Here is a 15,520-nt window from a genome sequence, read left to right as displayed (position 1 = left end):
CCCAGAAAACTCATTTTCGGAGGAATAATTTGTTTTCAGCGGATACCAATTAAGCATTGATTGTGCATATTAAGGTCTACGCTTCATCCATTATGCCAGTATCAGTCACCAGCAGACAGACACACACAAACACACATACAGAGCACTCAACTTCACTTTATCCCTTCTCATATAGTTTACTAAAAAAGCAAGCTTGTATTGAACCTACACAATAATGTGCTACTGTTCAATATGAGTATCCACAATGTCTGAGCTGCTAATTTTTTCATAGAAAAGCGTTTCCAAAAAGCACCATAAAATCGGTCCATACATTTCTAAGATTTCTGGAGTTGAACAGACCAAATTGAAAATCTTTTCTCAAAACTAATACTTTCATGTATTCCATTTAAAACAAACACTTTCACGCAAGAAATAATTTAATAATTTAAGTCAGCATTTGTAAACAGATTTTCTAATCAATTTCTTCTATTTTTGAACAAATAGTCCTCATGCCACTAGTTAATGTCGGTCAAACAGAGCAATATTGAAAGTAGACACAAAAATCCACCTAAGAATGGCTTACATATAGTTACACATTAAACTGGGTTATGAAAAAGCAGTTTACTGCTGAAAAAATGACACACAACGGCCCTCATTCATGAAATATTCATCTGTAAACTGTCATATTTAATTCAGCGCAACAATTTACGTAAGAATGGTTTCGCTCTGCTTGTGTTTCTCAAGGCCAAGTGAAGTCAAAGTTTACTTCTCAAAGTTTATTCATCAAAACTCGTGTAGCAGGGATTTTTTTTATCTAATCCTTTAATGTGGTGGAGGTTTGTTAGATTTAAGTCTACGCTACACAGTAAATAATATTACATTTCCATTCCAGTGACATACTGTTTACAGCGGTATTGTGTTCAGCCCTGGTGCTTAGGATAAAGTGTGACTCATTGCTGATTATATTCTCCATAGAGTAACTGTGTTGATTTGTGGCTCTACTGCTTGAACTTTCTCACTTCTGCTAGCCGAAAAGTGGGCCAGCTTCCTCGTAGACGACAGCCACAGTGTTCAATCAAACCAACATAAACATCTATGAAAAATCTGCTATTAAAGAGAAAGATAACTGAGATTGATCGCCTTTGGAGTCATTCTCTTACTGACTATCTCCAAAGCACGTTGCCCTCAGCTGATCTTTGGCTGCAAGGTCATTTGTAAAACATACAGCTCTCTCCCATTTGCTCCTGAAAATGTACAAATGACATCAAGTTGCCAAAATAGACCACATCAGAAGTTCTGATGCAACTTGTGTAGAGACTCAATTTTCAAAACCATTTTTTCACTGCAAACAAACCATTTAGATCTTCAGCTGTTAGATGACAAGCTGATCAATGCTAAGCAAACAGATCCAAATGAATGTTTTGATAAAACGGATGAAAAGGTAAACAAACCAGGGAAAATAAATTAATCTGTACACACTAAACTTTCAAATAAAACAGAATAAATAAACACTATGAAAACACTGTCAGTCTTTTATGTGAAAACTCAAAGCTGCTAAGGTGACAGATTGAAACTGTGTAGCTTTATATAGTTATGAATACGATAGTTACCGTACTTTGTTGATTTGATTAAATGAGCGATGTTTAAAATAACAGACATACACACACGACGGCATTTAATGCGTCTCATACAAACTATAATTATGGTTATGTTTCATATTACTAGGTGAAAGAGTTATTTATTGGTTCTACTTTGTGTTGTACCTAGCAAAACCCTTTCTTCATACTTAATCTTGCTATTTAAACGCACATAGCAGGTTGACTGGAAACATCTGTGATTTTTACAAAAGACATCTTGAAATGCTTCTTTCAAATTCTAGCTATCCTGCAAGAAATCCCAAAGAGAATAGGGATTCATTAGTTACTTCTCCAGAAACCAATTAACCAATAGGAAATCTTCACATTTTAATGTTAATAATCATGGAAATGTATTGCACAGGACAGCAAGGCCTGATTGTAAGCTATACCGTATGCTATCCTCACCACATGTTGTTTCATAAAGGTGTGCATGAGCATATCCAATGAAACGTGTAATACAATATTTCAGTCCAGCAAATTGGAGCTCACCAAGACAGAGGAACCACCCTCCCTCCTCCTCACCCCTCATTTTCTGTCTTTCTTTATTTGTGTCATTTACACAGATGTAACCTGACACAGCACACCCAAGTGCTTCATTCATTGCTGTACCCAGGTGACTGTCTTACAGATTGTAGAGTTTGCTGTAACTACACGATCTAACATCCTTGACAGGAATTTACCAAGACTGTGGATCTGTTCCAACACCTAGAAAGCTGCCTACCTACAGCATCTGAAGGCACCATAAGCGCTCTTCCAAAATTCCCAAAATATGGCCAAATTCATTTAGAGTGTCCATAAATAACTTTAAGTATACTCACGTTATTTAAAAAAAGTGGACTTTTTATGTCCAAATTCCATTACATTGCGTGTTTGCTAGTCAAAACAGGCAAGACAGATTGTAATATCTATGTAAACAGACAAGCCAGTAGTTGAAATATGTCAGTGAAATGACTGTATGATACCATGCTACTGTTATTTCATATGTAGGTCTATTATTCATAGTAACAAAATACAGGATAAGACAGGATAGGCTTTAGGGGGTTGCTTGGATAATATAAATGCATGTACTCTGTATGCATTCATATCACCCAAGCAACCCCCTAAAATCTGACATTTCTCTGCTGAAATGTATTGCAGTTTGTTGCTTTGTAAATATTAGAATATATAGTTTAATGATATTAGTAAAAGTAAAAATTAGAATATATATTTCAATGATGTTGACTTGCTTGTTTCAGTGGTTATGAAATTAAACTTTACATGTTAAATGCTGCTATTCCCATTATACAACAGACCTACATTGCAAATGAAAAAAAAGAATAATAATAAGATACGAATAAATAATAAATAAGCAAATAAATGTTTTGGCTCTGAACTGGTTTTCAGGCTAGCTAATTGGGCTTTCTTTGTCATGAAGACCTGGCATCCAGGCAAAATGCTAATGCCAAACTCTATTAAACTCAGTCTTTTGTATTTTCTCTTTAGTATTTTTTTTAATGCCATATCAGCATCAATTATAGGCTATATTCACCACTAAATAGAACAAAATACAATATAAATTTTTACAACATTACATAATCAACTATATAATTTAACTATATACTATACAACGGTATAATTAAACTTGTGTAAGTCTTGAGTGACCTATCCTACGTAGGCAGTAGGCAGTGAGGCGGCCTACTGTTTTAACACCTTATATTTGTGTCTAAACCAAGCGGCAACCTCCCGGTCTTGAAACCAACAAGGAAGTGACTTAAACTGCAATTCATCGACTGGCCGCTAGAAGCTGGCTCCAAAAGGGAATCAGTCCCATAGACTCCCCATGTTAAAATGCCCAACTTTACAGCAGAAAAAAAAATGTTTACAGCCTGGTACAAAAAGTGGTTTTGGTCTATACACAGCTAATTTTTCAAAAATGCTCTTTAGAAACCTACGGGTGACGTCACGGACACTACGTCCATTTTTTTTTTTACAGTCTATGGTTTAAACCAGGCATCCTCAAATCTGGCCCACTCCTGCAGAGTTTAGCTCTAACCCTAATCAAACACACCTGAGCATGCTAATCAGAGTCTTCAAGATCATTAGAAAATCACAGGTAGGTGAGTTTGATCAGGGTTGGAGCTAAACTCTGCCGCAGATTGGACCTCTAGGGAAAGATTTGAGGAACACTGGTCTAAACTCTAGCAGTAAGTACCGTGTTTGCATTCATTTCTTCATTAAATGAACATAACTATCAGTGGACCACCATGCAGAGATGTTAAAATACTGCAGTCAGATTTTCAGGAGTGACTTTCTTAGTTCTGACTGCTTGAGGGAGATAATAATTGAGGGGAAAGTATTTATTGTTGTCAGACAAACTAGTGGTTGTCTATAGTTTGTTCTGGGGTTGTAAGTGCATTTCTCTGGGTGAAAGCGCCCGCTAAATGACTTAATGTAAATATAAATTTCACTTCAATGAGAGACGGGAAGTGTGGAAGTGGTGGGGTGTTTATTGTAATGCTTTTAATCCCATGCTAGCAATGTTGGCCGTAGCGCATGTTCAATGGAGCAAAATGAAGATAAACAGCCTCCATTTCGAAGCTTTCTCTAAACCACCGAGGCCTCTAATGCATCCCTAATGTGTGTAATGTGTGCTTGTGTTTTTGTGTGTTTTGGGGTGAGAGGAAATCTGTGTCTTGCTACTTAAAATGTAAAAACTGGTAGAAAAATATGTTTGTCACACATTCTTCTGCTTTGGACTAATATTTGGAGAAAACTCAATCATGAGACTATGATATTTCCAAAAACATTTGGCAGTTGAATGCACAAATGTTCTTGTCTTCCTACTCTTGATCGCCAGATGGTTTTCTGTAAGTTAAACAGTAACAGTTTTCTCTCCCTCACACGCACACAAAAATCCACATTTCTATGTGCTAAATCAGCTGATTTTAATCAAATTAGACCATTTATTTCTAAAAACAAAAGTATTTACGGACACAATGCAGCAAGTCTAACTATGGATTGTGTACAAATTTTCTGTTGGAAATGTAGAGATCCATTACACAATTAAATATCCTTCTCCTGCCCTCTACAACCATCATGCAATAAAGCATTAATAGGCTTCATAACATATTTATGGTTTGTTTGTACCCAATAAATGCTTACAACTATGACTAAATTCATTCTTGAATACAAATACTCACCAGCGTCACATGATACAGAGGCTGGCTTTCAGTTCTAGGACAATCAAGTGATGAGTTCAGTAGGCCAGACAAAATCTCTGAATGAAAACAAGTTCATACACCAAAACCACCATCAGTCTGTCTAATCCAATCTTAAAACGAAAGAAAGGAGAAAAATGAGTGCAGTTTTCAAAGAACTAAACTTTTTCCAAACAAAGAAATGGTTCATTCAAAACTGAAACTTCTACCACCCTACTTTCACCCACATGTCACTGTCCTATCATATAACACAAATTTCCAAAGCACATTAACACTACTCCTTTCTATACAATGAAAGCATACAGTGACTTGTTCCACTTTTTATTTCAGACTTTAACATCATAAAATGTAAAAGTGCTAAATAATTGTATATTTTAAAGGAACAGATATGCACGTTATTTATCTTGCCATCCACTGTCAAATATTATATTCTTATTAAAATTGGTGCACCACAGTCAGTTAGGGGAAACACATTGACCTTTGCCGTTTGGCATCACTAACGTCAAACCTGGCAGGACCTGGCATTTGGTATGTGGAGATGTTTGTGTCTGTTTCATTCGGTCCAACCCTGCATGGAATCTCTTGGTCAGAAATGCCTTGCCCCTGACAACTGTTACAAGGACAAACAGAGAAGACAGCTACAGTATGTACATAGAACCATTCCTGAAGTAATAACCAGGAGATGTTATAAGAAACTGATACCATGGCACAACAATACCAGTGACTGAGCAAAATGTAACAGAAGAACAGATGTCTGTTCCAAAACTATTAAAATGCCTTCATAGAAAAGACAACCCCAGAATATAATCATGTTGATTAAGATTTAATTTATATTTTGAACAGCATTTGAATATCAATATTCTGAATAGCAGAAACAGAAATCCTTTGTAACATAATACGTAATAACATTATCAATTTAATCCAACTTATTAAATAAATAGTATATTTATTGAACCATACATTAGTTTTCTAGTATGTAAATGAAATGGATTATTTTGCACATTATTTGAGCATACTGTACGGTGTAATTTTAGGCACATTAAAGCATCATACTGTTAGCCTAGCAGCTTGCTAATGTCAAACTCTCATGAAATCAATTCAATCCATCATGTCAAGTCAATTTGTGTAAGTGTAGAGCTTTTTAAATCAGTCACTTTTGAGGTTTCATGACATGATGCTGACTGAAGGCAGCAGCCTATGAAGGCAGTAAGAAGTAAGTTATGGATCATGGCTCTGGCTTCCACATGCCCAATTACTAAAAAAAAAAAAAAAAATGGTTTACTGTCCACACTGTGGCTGAAACCTCTGACGGCTGTAACAAGAATTGTAACCACTGAAATATTGATCAGAATCACACTGACTTCTTTTTAATCATAAAAGGATGTGTTTATCTTTGGATACTTTGTTATTGGCTGTGTCGGTCATGTCGTGTGGCGGCACTGTAAACACTTTCATCTGTGAGCAACTGTGAAATAATGCATCTCTTTCAATTAAGTGAGTAAACATTGATGCTAGTTATAGCGTCATAGTTCCTCGGCTTTAAAAAGCCCGAGCAAAACTCATCTTTTAGAAACGAGCACTGGTCACATTTCATCATAGTCAAATAAGTTCCAATTCATATTTGGAGCAAATATTTACAGGCCTCTCCTATCCCAATCATCAGAGGCCTTGACTCTGAGAAAAGAGACAATAAAACACTTTGTTTGCTCATCAGCGTTTTAGCTGACTGTGTAAAGCGACATGTCAGTTTGCCCTAAATTTCTTTTTAATTAATTTTTAATTAATGAGCTTCCAGTTCAAGTAGTGCGTGGCACTGAAATAATTCCAATTCACATAATAGACTACAGTAGTTCTCGCGGACTAATCCTGCATAACTGATAAACTCGCTCAATGACAAGCAGAAATTGAAAAGATGTTAATATGGCACTTATATAATCCTGCATAATATGAAACGTGGCATTCTGGGCTTCCAGAAGCCAATGAATGGTACTATGTGCACATTACCGAGGTACCACTCAAATTCAAAGGCAAAGTAGACACTTGAACATGTAATACTCAATAATAAAGATGTGCTAATCTCATCATTTATGAATGCCGAAGAAAAAAATCTATTGGTGTGAAAGCTGATTAGTAAAGATGGAAAGGCCTCCGTCCAAAAGCCAGTGCTTTGACTCAAAGTCAATGCTACAGGCATAAACAAGAGAAAAAGAAAGAAAGAAATTGAGAAAGAAAGAAACAGCTGAAACCGATTTCAGAGCGGAGGACTGAAACAATGAGGGAATTAAAGAAAGGGTTTCAAATGTAAATTCAAATCAAAATTGCTCTGTGTGAAAATGTTCTCATGTTGTCTGGCTTTGATCTCATTCTAAATAAGATTCATTACTGTCATGCGGATAAACGTGCTAACTTTCGGTTGAAGAGAGAAAATGGGGGTGGAAAGACAGGACGTCGAGCATGTCTTGTGCATGTAATGATCGCCTGATAATACTTAAGTGCGGAAGGCAGATGTGTTCAGACAGGCAGAGCGAATTAAATCCAAGTGTTTATTGACAAGCATTTCCTCAAAGCTTTTTAATTCTTCGCAGTGAATACAAGCAGCTATATTGTTGTTCATAATAGACCACCTGTCGGCAAACTATCAAAGTTATTTTTTCCTAATCATTCAAGATAATTACTATAATGAAATGTGGTTAGCAATAAGCCAATTAAATCACTTCGTTTACTACTGAAATTAAGAGGTCTATACTCATTTGGCCACTTTAGAATAAAAGAGACACAAAGGCTTTGGTTAATGACAGTCTGGGTCACGACTGGGGGATGGACGGGTCTACAGGCAGACAATACAAGCGAACAATAAAGGCACAACGGCTTTTGGGGTCTAATACTAATGTTGCACTCATGCGTAAACACACACGCAGTCACACACAAGCCGCTTCGAAATTCTTTAAGGGTGTCAGTGTGAGAAATGTTGGGCAACACATGGTAAAAGAAAGTAAATGAGCAGAGGAATAATGCAGAGAAGAGGGCCAAGACAGGCTAGATGTAAATTAGAACCAAAACATATGCACTCATTTAGTTTACTCTTAAATACCCTTTCCAATACAGAAAACCCCAAAAGACTCCCATGGAAGGAAAGTCATTCACTTGGCCATTGCATGAGAAAATGCACAAAATCAGAACAAGCTGAAATTTATACATATGGTTAAAGCTGCACTAAAATAGTGATGTACCAAAAATTTATTTTTTTAACAAAAAATAAATGAAAGTCTTTAAATGCAATTTATGTTGCAGTGAAGGTGACAAGAGAGAGTCTAATGCTATCGCTGTTCAGGACAACAAATTAAAGAATTGAAAAATACATATTTAATTAGAATGTAATTCCGATTTAAGCATCTGAGCCATTTTATAAAGCTCAACCTAGAAAGATTTTTACACTTTCTTAAGAAAATGCCCTTCAGCTGGTTGCGTGCGTTTTTCTATTTATTTGTATTCCTCATCCTTTCCTATCAAAATGCATGCTACGGATGCGAAAACGCAAAAAATCGAACCTGATCTGAATTTTTTATGATGGACGAAGAAGAAGAGGCACTATGTAAACGTGATTGACACAACGTGAGGTCGTATTTATTTTTTAACGTGCAAAAATTTCGGACTCAGTATGCAATGACCTTGAGTCTTTGGGAATTTTGCGCCAACAATGTCTGATCGTTAATGTTATTCGCCAGCTTGTTGTGGTTTCACTCATATCTGTAGCACGAACTGTGCAGGATGAGCTATGTGTTTGTTTGAATAATAATAATAGTATTCTTTAATAAACACTACTAATGAGTCTTGCTTTACTCTGACTTGATAAACAACCAGCTTGGCCGTAGAGTCAAGCGTAGAGGATTTGTTTTATATTTATGGCAACTGTGTTTCATTAAAAGTTGGAAGGCAGTATGGTGTTTGAGTGTGCCAGTGGGAGCATGGCAGGGGATTGTGGGAAGGGTGTAGTACGTACTGGAGTGTGGCACTGGGTGTAATTCTGAGCAGTTCTTATTCAGCCCCTGCAGGAGTTTGTCATCCGGGATCAAAAGCCCATCTGACCAGAGCAGCACAGAGAGAGGCTTCAGACACAAGGAGCAGTTTTTTCATGCCGCACCATCCCTGCCAGGGCTCGCGCACGGACACGCGCACACACAGACAAGCAATCACATCAATCTCGATTTCATTCTATCATGCCTATACTCTCTCTCTCTCTCGGTTTCTCTGCGTTTTGCCTCCCTCCATCATTATGTTCTCCTCCACTCCACTTTCCCCCATCTCTTCCTCTGCTTTAGCTAACGCACAGGCTTTTCTTTCCTTTTTGATTTGATAGACATCCCAGTGACCCTAAAACTGTCTCTTATGATGGATGTGAAGGAAGAGCATGGTAAAGAGATGCCAGTGCTCTCCTCCGTAGAGATCTACCCATCCAAATCTACCATCCCATCACATCCCTTCTTCTTTCTTCTTTCTGCACTGCTTCCTCCTTTTCACACTCCACTCCTCTTTAACATCTGCACCCTCTCTGCTTGTTTCAGGCCACATCTCTTCTCTTATCTCATCTCTCTCGCAACTCTCTTCTTCATCTGATTCTCTGAGGGACCTCGGTGGCGCATCAAGATGTCAGAGCGTTTGAATGCAAACATTCATCACTGACGTGCACTGAGAGCGTACACACAGAAAGCCACTCAGCGAATGACATGCCTGGCAAGAGTCATAAATACAGAGAGCGCAGCTCTCAAACAACTTGGGACGGTGTATGACAGTTCTCAAAAGTTTCAGCTTTTGGGACTGAAGTATTTTAAAAATCTGTTTAGGAATAAAGGAAAATCCACAAAGACACCTGTTGATGCATGCTGTATGTACAGCGGCACTTTTCATTCACTATGAATTTAACATTGGTCTTTTTTAGAGAGAAAAGGGAAGGAAATACCATGACGTATCTTGTATTATTAATAGCTTTATAATAGGAAGAAACTGGCTCTAATAACATTGCATGGAAGAGCAAGAGTCTCATAGTTTTCCCACAACTTCTGACCAATGAACTTCCAACACTGTATGTCTCCTATTAGTCAATACATGGGATTACTGCATAATTTACTGGGCAAAAGAGCACTTTGTTGCATATTAAATGCTTCAGATTTTCAGTGATATTTAATAATAAGAAATGTATAATCATTTTAAAATTTCTTAGCATTCCCAGGTTTTCCATTACTGTCAAAATTCTGGTCTCAGATCAACAGATTTTAACAAGGCAATGCTCATAAAAAAAAAAAAACTAAATGTTAACCTCCAAATTATTTCACGTAAGATATATTAATGGTTTCCACCTTCATAGGCTCCTAATTCTTTCCATGAGCAGACCTTGACAGCGATTTAGAAGTTGAGCTTACTTTAACTTTTTCTTGCAAGTGGCCTGCTTCTAAATATAATTTTTGAATAACAAATGTTCAATTTCTTCAAAAGTGAAGCTTTGAATGATGAGAGACACAAATCCTTGAGGGATTTCAGGTTTAAAAAGAATAAACTTGATTAGGGAAAACTGATGGCTGCACTGCATGAAATTAAACTAGTAAGATGCTTCACAAAGCAGCATGACTCCGTTTCTGCCATTTGCCTGACGGGATGTGATCAATAACCTTCTGACCTCCTTAAGGTTGGGGTTTGGGCCACATCCAAAGCCATAGCAAGACCTTGACATTAACACGGGGAGAAAGCTGAGTCTGCAAGCACGCAGAAAAAGTGAGAGAGGGAAAAAGTGCCAGCCACCAATGCTAAAGAAAAGTCACAGGAGTGGGTGTTCTTGTAAACTGTTTTGAGTCGAATGCATTCATGCGATTGCATTAATGCAACCACCAAAACAAAGAGAGATGGATTTCACAGCCCCAACACTGAAAAGCCCACAGCATCTCCATGCCAAATGCTTTTAACACGGTGAGACGTTGCTTGCAATACAATCGTACTTTTGAATCTTTTAATCTTGCTGCCATTTTAAAGACTGAGATGCTCCCACGCGTGGCACGCAAAATCTGTGCTCTGCTTTAAAACATCCTAATTCAATCAGTAACACTGATTTGAAAAACAGCCTGCCGGGTACTAGAGCGACCCAGCTGGCACCGTATGCAGTCTACAGCCTGATGAAGCCGATTCCAGTCAAGGCTTAACTGAATTCTGCTCTGAATCATAATTCTGAATCTCAGAGTGTGTCAGCGTCCTTTCCTTCACACCCTTTCTCTTTCACACGCATGCACTTCGTAAATGCATGCATCCTGCTCTCTCTACTTGTCAGTTTGGCGCTCAGTCAATACGACGTGTGTGTGACCTGAGAAAATGTGCATGTTGACAGCATATGACCTTTACCGCTTTTGTTGAGACACACACAGGCACGATCACCCACCCCTCTCTCTCCATGTCCCTCACTCTGTCTGTTCATCTCTCTATCCTTGTCCCCCCTTTGCTTCTCTCTCTATAGGTCTCTCTTTTCATTTCAATCCATCCCAGTCCCCTTGTGTCTAGCTTATGTTCCTCCTTTCCTCTCTGCCCCTTATTCTTTTCTATTTCGGGTTCTCTGATACCCTTAAGAGCACTAAAGGTTTACCTCATCTTTAAAAATCATGTTACAACAATACAGTTTTATACATGCATTATATGCATGCAACATAATCATTATATTCCACTTTAACAAAATTGGAACTTGGTAAAATATTTCTGTTTTGAACTCTGGATAAAATTAAAAGTCTCACAAACTCGTTTTATGATAAACAACTCTAAACTTACCTTGAGCGCGCAACATGTGGGTATTCCAGAGGAACACAAGGGCAAAAATCCAACCCCACATCCCGCACTTCGCTTTCCCGGCCATCACCTTCTGTGTATTTTCTTGGCGGTGAATAATCCCTTTAACTTTGCCCTTGGTAAGTGGGCTCTGACCCCCGCTAAAGCTGGGAGCTATAACCTCGGCAGATGTGGAGGTTTGTGAGAAAAGCCTAAAGTGCGCGCTCCGCTTCGCCGCATTTACGAGGCGCTTCTCATTCATCCCACACGCGGGAGAGTTCAGCTCCGAGTCCGCGACTTTCCCGGTCGCTTTACTTTCATGTCTCACGGCTTTCGGGAAGCTCTCACCCTCGTCCGCGCATTCAGCACTGAAAAAAACTAGACCTTCAAACCGAAAGGACCAAGTCTCCATACACTGCTCCAAAATTAACGGCACGCTCCGCGAACATCGCTTCCGTAATCGCGATCCGCTCTTCTGTGTCCCGAGACGGCTCATGATGTTTCAGTATTGATTCCAGTTAAGTATTAATACGTTTGAGTGTAGCGGATTTAATTCATCCGTTTAGAGCGTCAATATCTCCTGTAAAGCCGCGCTGTTTTGATGTATTCGCAGTCGGATTATCTACCCGATCATTTTCACGGCATTCAGCGACTCTTGAAGAATCCCTTACCATCCATATCGGTGCTCATTAGATGTGCCTTTATCCGCGGGAAATGATGCTTTATTAATTTAGTTAAGTGTAAGGTTAAACATAATACTTCTTGTATCCAACAGGTTAACCAAGACGCAAAAACAACCAAGAATGTCCTATTAGAGAATATAAATTCCTCGTAAACGAAAAAACACCTGTGAACAGAAAAAGCAGACGTCATTAATATGCAAATTACTAACGGTGTAATATGACTTAATTCATAAACTTTCTGAGGAGATAACAAATCAGATATAGCCTACATATAATACATTTCTTTTTTGGAAGTATATAGGCTAATAGCCTAGGTATACTTCCAAGCTTAAATAACAAAATAAACCTAAAATGTTGTAGGCTATCACAGTTTTTTTTTTTTTTTTCACAACCAGCACAACCAGTTAGCTACTTTAAGTGGAAAATAATAACTTGAAAATCAGTAAATTAGTCAAATTAATTCATTACATGAATGATTCATAAGGGTTTTGATTCACTAAGAACTGGCATAAAATCATTTGCCCACACTGCATGTCTTTGATTCACTAAAAAGAACCGACTCTTAAGAGTCGCTCCTTTGGGAATCGGATGCTGGATGCGCTCTGTGTTTTTGATTCACTAAAAAGAACCGACTCTTAAGAGTCGCTCCTTTGGGAATCGGATGCTGGATGCGCTCTGTGTTTTTGATTCACTAAAAAGAACCGACTCTTAAGAGTCATTCGTTCGAGGTCGGACTAGAGTCGCGTTGTAGCTTCAGGAGTGGGGTACAGACAGCAACACTGTCAAGAGTATTTTATGGCGGTATACTAACGGACAAATACAAGTTCTAGAACCGTTAATGCGAATTAACGTTATGTTAATTATTTTGTGCTTGTATTTATTTTAAAATATTTATGAATAAGAACCGGTTCTCAATTCAAACCCTAATTGTAAACATAGACCATCACTCACCTTCATCAACGGTTAAACTCTGTTCCAGCAGTTAATCCTTAAAGTTCGGGTTTGCAGTGAATCGATGTAAATATGATCTTTGTAAAGTTAAATGAAGTCCTCACCATGTTCTCTCAGTGTGGATTGGCTGAATGAATTCATTAAAGCTCTGTGGCGGTCACCGAACACCTGCTGCCCGGACCGAAGATTAAAACAAACTTGCAACAAAGCTCCTGTCAGGCAAATCAAAGTTTAGTCGGACGCCACTTCTTTAAAAGGCTTTAAATGAGCGGCTCGAGTTTCTCTTCTCTGGAATAATAATCTGGGCTGAATCTGAAGTTGAATACAGCGTCCCACCCGCTCCGCCCTACTGAGCGCTGATTGGTTCCCTCTTCTGCACGCTACAGCCTGTATTATTTTTCATGGAGAGCACGAGGAGAAGGAGAGGCTTCTGAAACACGGTGCCATGCGCCCCCAATCAGACAAGAACATTTTATGCTGGAAAGTCACACATGAAAAGTTTTCAGATCTCTGTTTAGAAGGTTTTTTATTATAACGTAATAAATACTGCTGAGGAGTTTTATAAAGGGTACAAAAGTATTTATTTTACACACGTTGTTCCAAACCTGAATGATTTTCTTTCACCTGTGGATTTTTATTTATTTATTCAAAATGTCTCGACAGATCATAAAAATGCCCGTATACATGTAACTTGCACTATATTCCAAGACTTCTGAATAATAAGCTACACTTCTGCGTGGGCACATATTGATATTTAAATGGTCATTTATTGAAGTACTTGCATTCAAATATGAAAGAGGCATCTGGTGTTGATACAGAATACTTGCATGTGCTGATTTGAGAGCTATGATTTAAATTTAGTCATGTTCCTCAAACAGAGCAATCAAATGGCTTTAGGTATAGCAAACGGGTTGCTTGGAGCAGTTTTGTGATAGCCTACTCCATTTTTTGATTTTTAGGTTGGGAGCAACATTTAGGGGAGTTAACAAGAACAAAATTGTCATTTATAGATGAACTTTCTCTAATTCCTGCAGAAAAAATGCTTGGTAAACTGTAAATTAAAAAGTGAATATGAATATCAATATGAAAAATCAGAGGTTAGAGTGTCAAGATTAATGTGTTAATATTGAGCCATCATAATGATTCTTAAGAAAGTTTTGATTTCCTTAAATGAGACAGAGATAATTAAAACTATCTAATATTATCTTAGATTATAAATCATGTCCGTCTATTCAGGGTTGCATTTATGGTAATAACAGGACGACACTAGATGAAATTAATATTTGAATTGTGGCATTGATATTTTTTCAAATAAATTTACTTTAAGACAGGTTGACAATATTATTCAGAGTTGTTTAATGGCATTTGCAATTACATTTTTTACCTGGAAAGCCACTAGGGTGCACAGAGAAGTTATTACATTTTTATCAATAATACTACAATTTTGTTCAATGTTAGTCAACACAACTCCATTAAGCACTCAAAAAAGACATCAAGATGTTTATTAGCTTCTAAAAACTGTCATTTCTGTTCACAGTGTAATTTCAAAGGACAGCAGCTCTCTGAAATCATTCTCTACCAAACATAAGGCCATAAACTGTACAGAAGTAGCTTCTGTTGAAAAGCTAATGAAAGTCAGGTGGCCATGGCAATTGACCATGGTCCGGAGGGAGGTGCGGGGGGCTGCGCTTGCTCCTGTCACTGAGAGCAGTTCCTTAATTTCTCAGTGGCAAAATGTGTTAATACTCTGGCCTCTGCCTGTGCTGGTCATTCCTTGGTTTCTATTAAGTATGTAATTGGAACAACTAATTCCAAAACCAATTTGATTTGCAATTACGTCGATCCCCATTCCAGGGCACTATTCATTTAAAGCCTGTCTTACTCAGACAGCAATAGTGGACTGACATGAGGACACAGGTGCTTGCGCACACACACAGATACCAATCTTCTGCTCTGCCTTGAATTAAATGTTCCTCAAGCCACATCTCTTAATGTGTTTTTTCCAATACGTAAATGGTTTTCACTCACTCCATGTCAGAGGTACTTGTTAAATCCAGAAAAAATTTGTTTAACCAACCACGACCTGTTAAAGGAACAGTTCACCTAAAATTGAAAATACTACCATCATTTAGTTACCCTCTTGTCAGTCCAACTTCCAACTTCCAACTACGCCAAGAAGATGAACAGACTACAGAAAGTAATTTAAAGGGATAGTTCACCCAAAATGAAAATTCTGTCATTAATTACTCACCCTTATGTCATTCCAAACCCATAA

The 15,520-nt window shown here is 37.9% G+C and overlaps 1 protein-coding gene across 1 annotated transcript in view; it reads right to left on the bottom strand.

Annotated features, from left to right (window-relative positions):
* LOC306873881 (protein sidekick-1-like) overlaps nt 1-13,559 on the bottom strand; it is a gene marked incomplete at its 3' end in the record, with an annotated part of 220,011 nt that extends 206,452 nt beyond the window's left edge. Inside the window, exons 1-2 of the mRNA XM_079423407.1 lie at nt 13,246-13,559; nt 11,615-12,458 (exon numbers count right to left, since the gene is read on the bottom strand). Of these exons, the coding sequence (XP_079279533.1) occupies nt 11,615-12,107 (493 nt within the window). The 5' untranslated portion in view covers nt 12,108-12,458; nt 13,246-13,559. The remainder of the gene's footprint in view (nt 1-11,614; nt 12,459-13,245) is intronic.
* Between the last annotated feature and the right edge of the window lie 1,961 nt (nt 13,560-15,520).

Source organism: Barbus barbus (genome assembly GCF_936440315.1).
Source record: "Barbus barbus genome assembly, chromosome: 8".
Lineage (NCBI taxonomy): Eukaryota > Metazoa > Chordata > Actinopteri > Cypriniformes > Cyprinidae > Barbus > Barbus barbus.
Note: the sequence above shows the minus strand (reverse complement) of the source record. Positions and strands in the feature narration are given on the sequence as shown.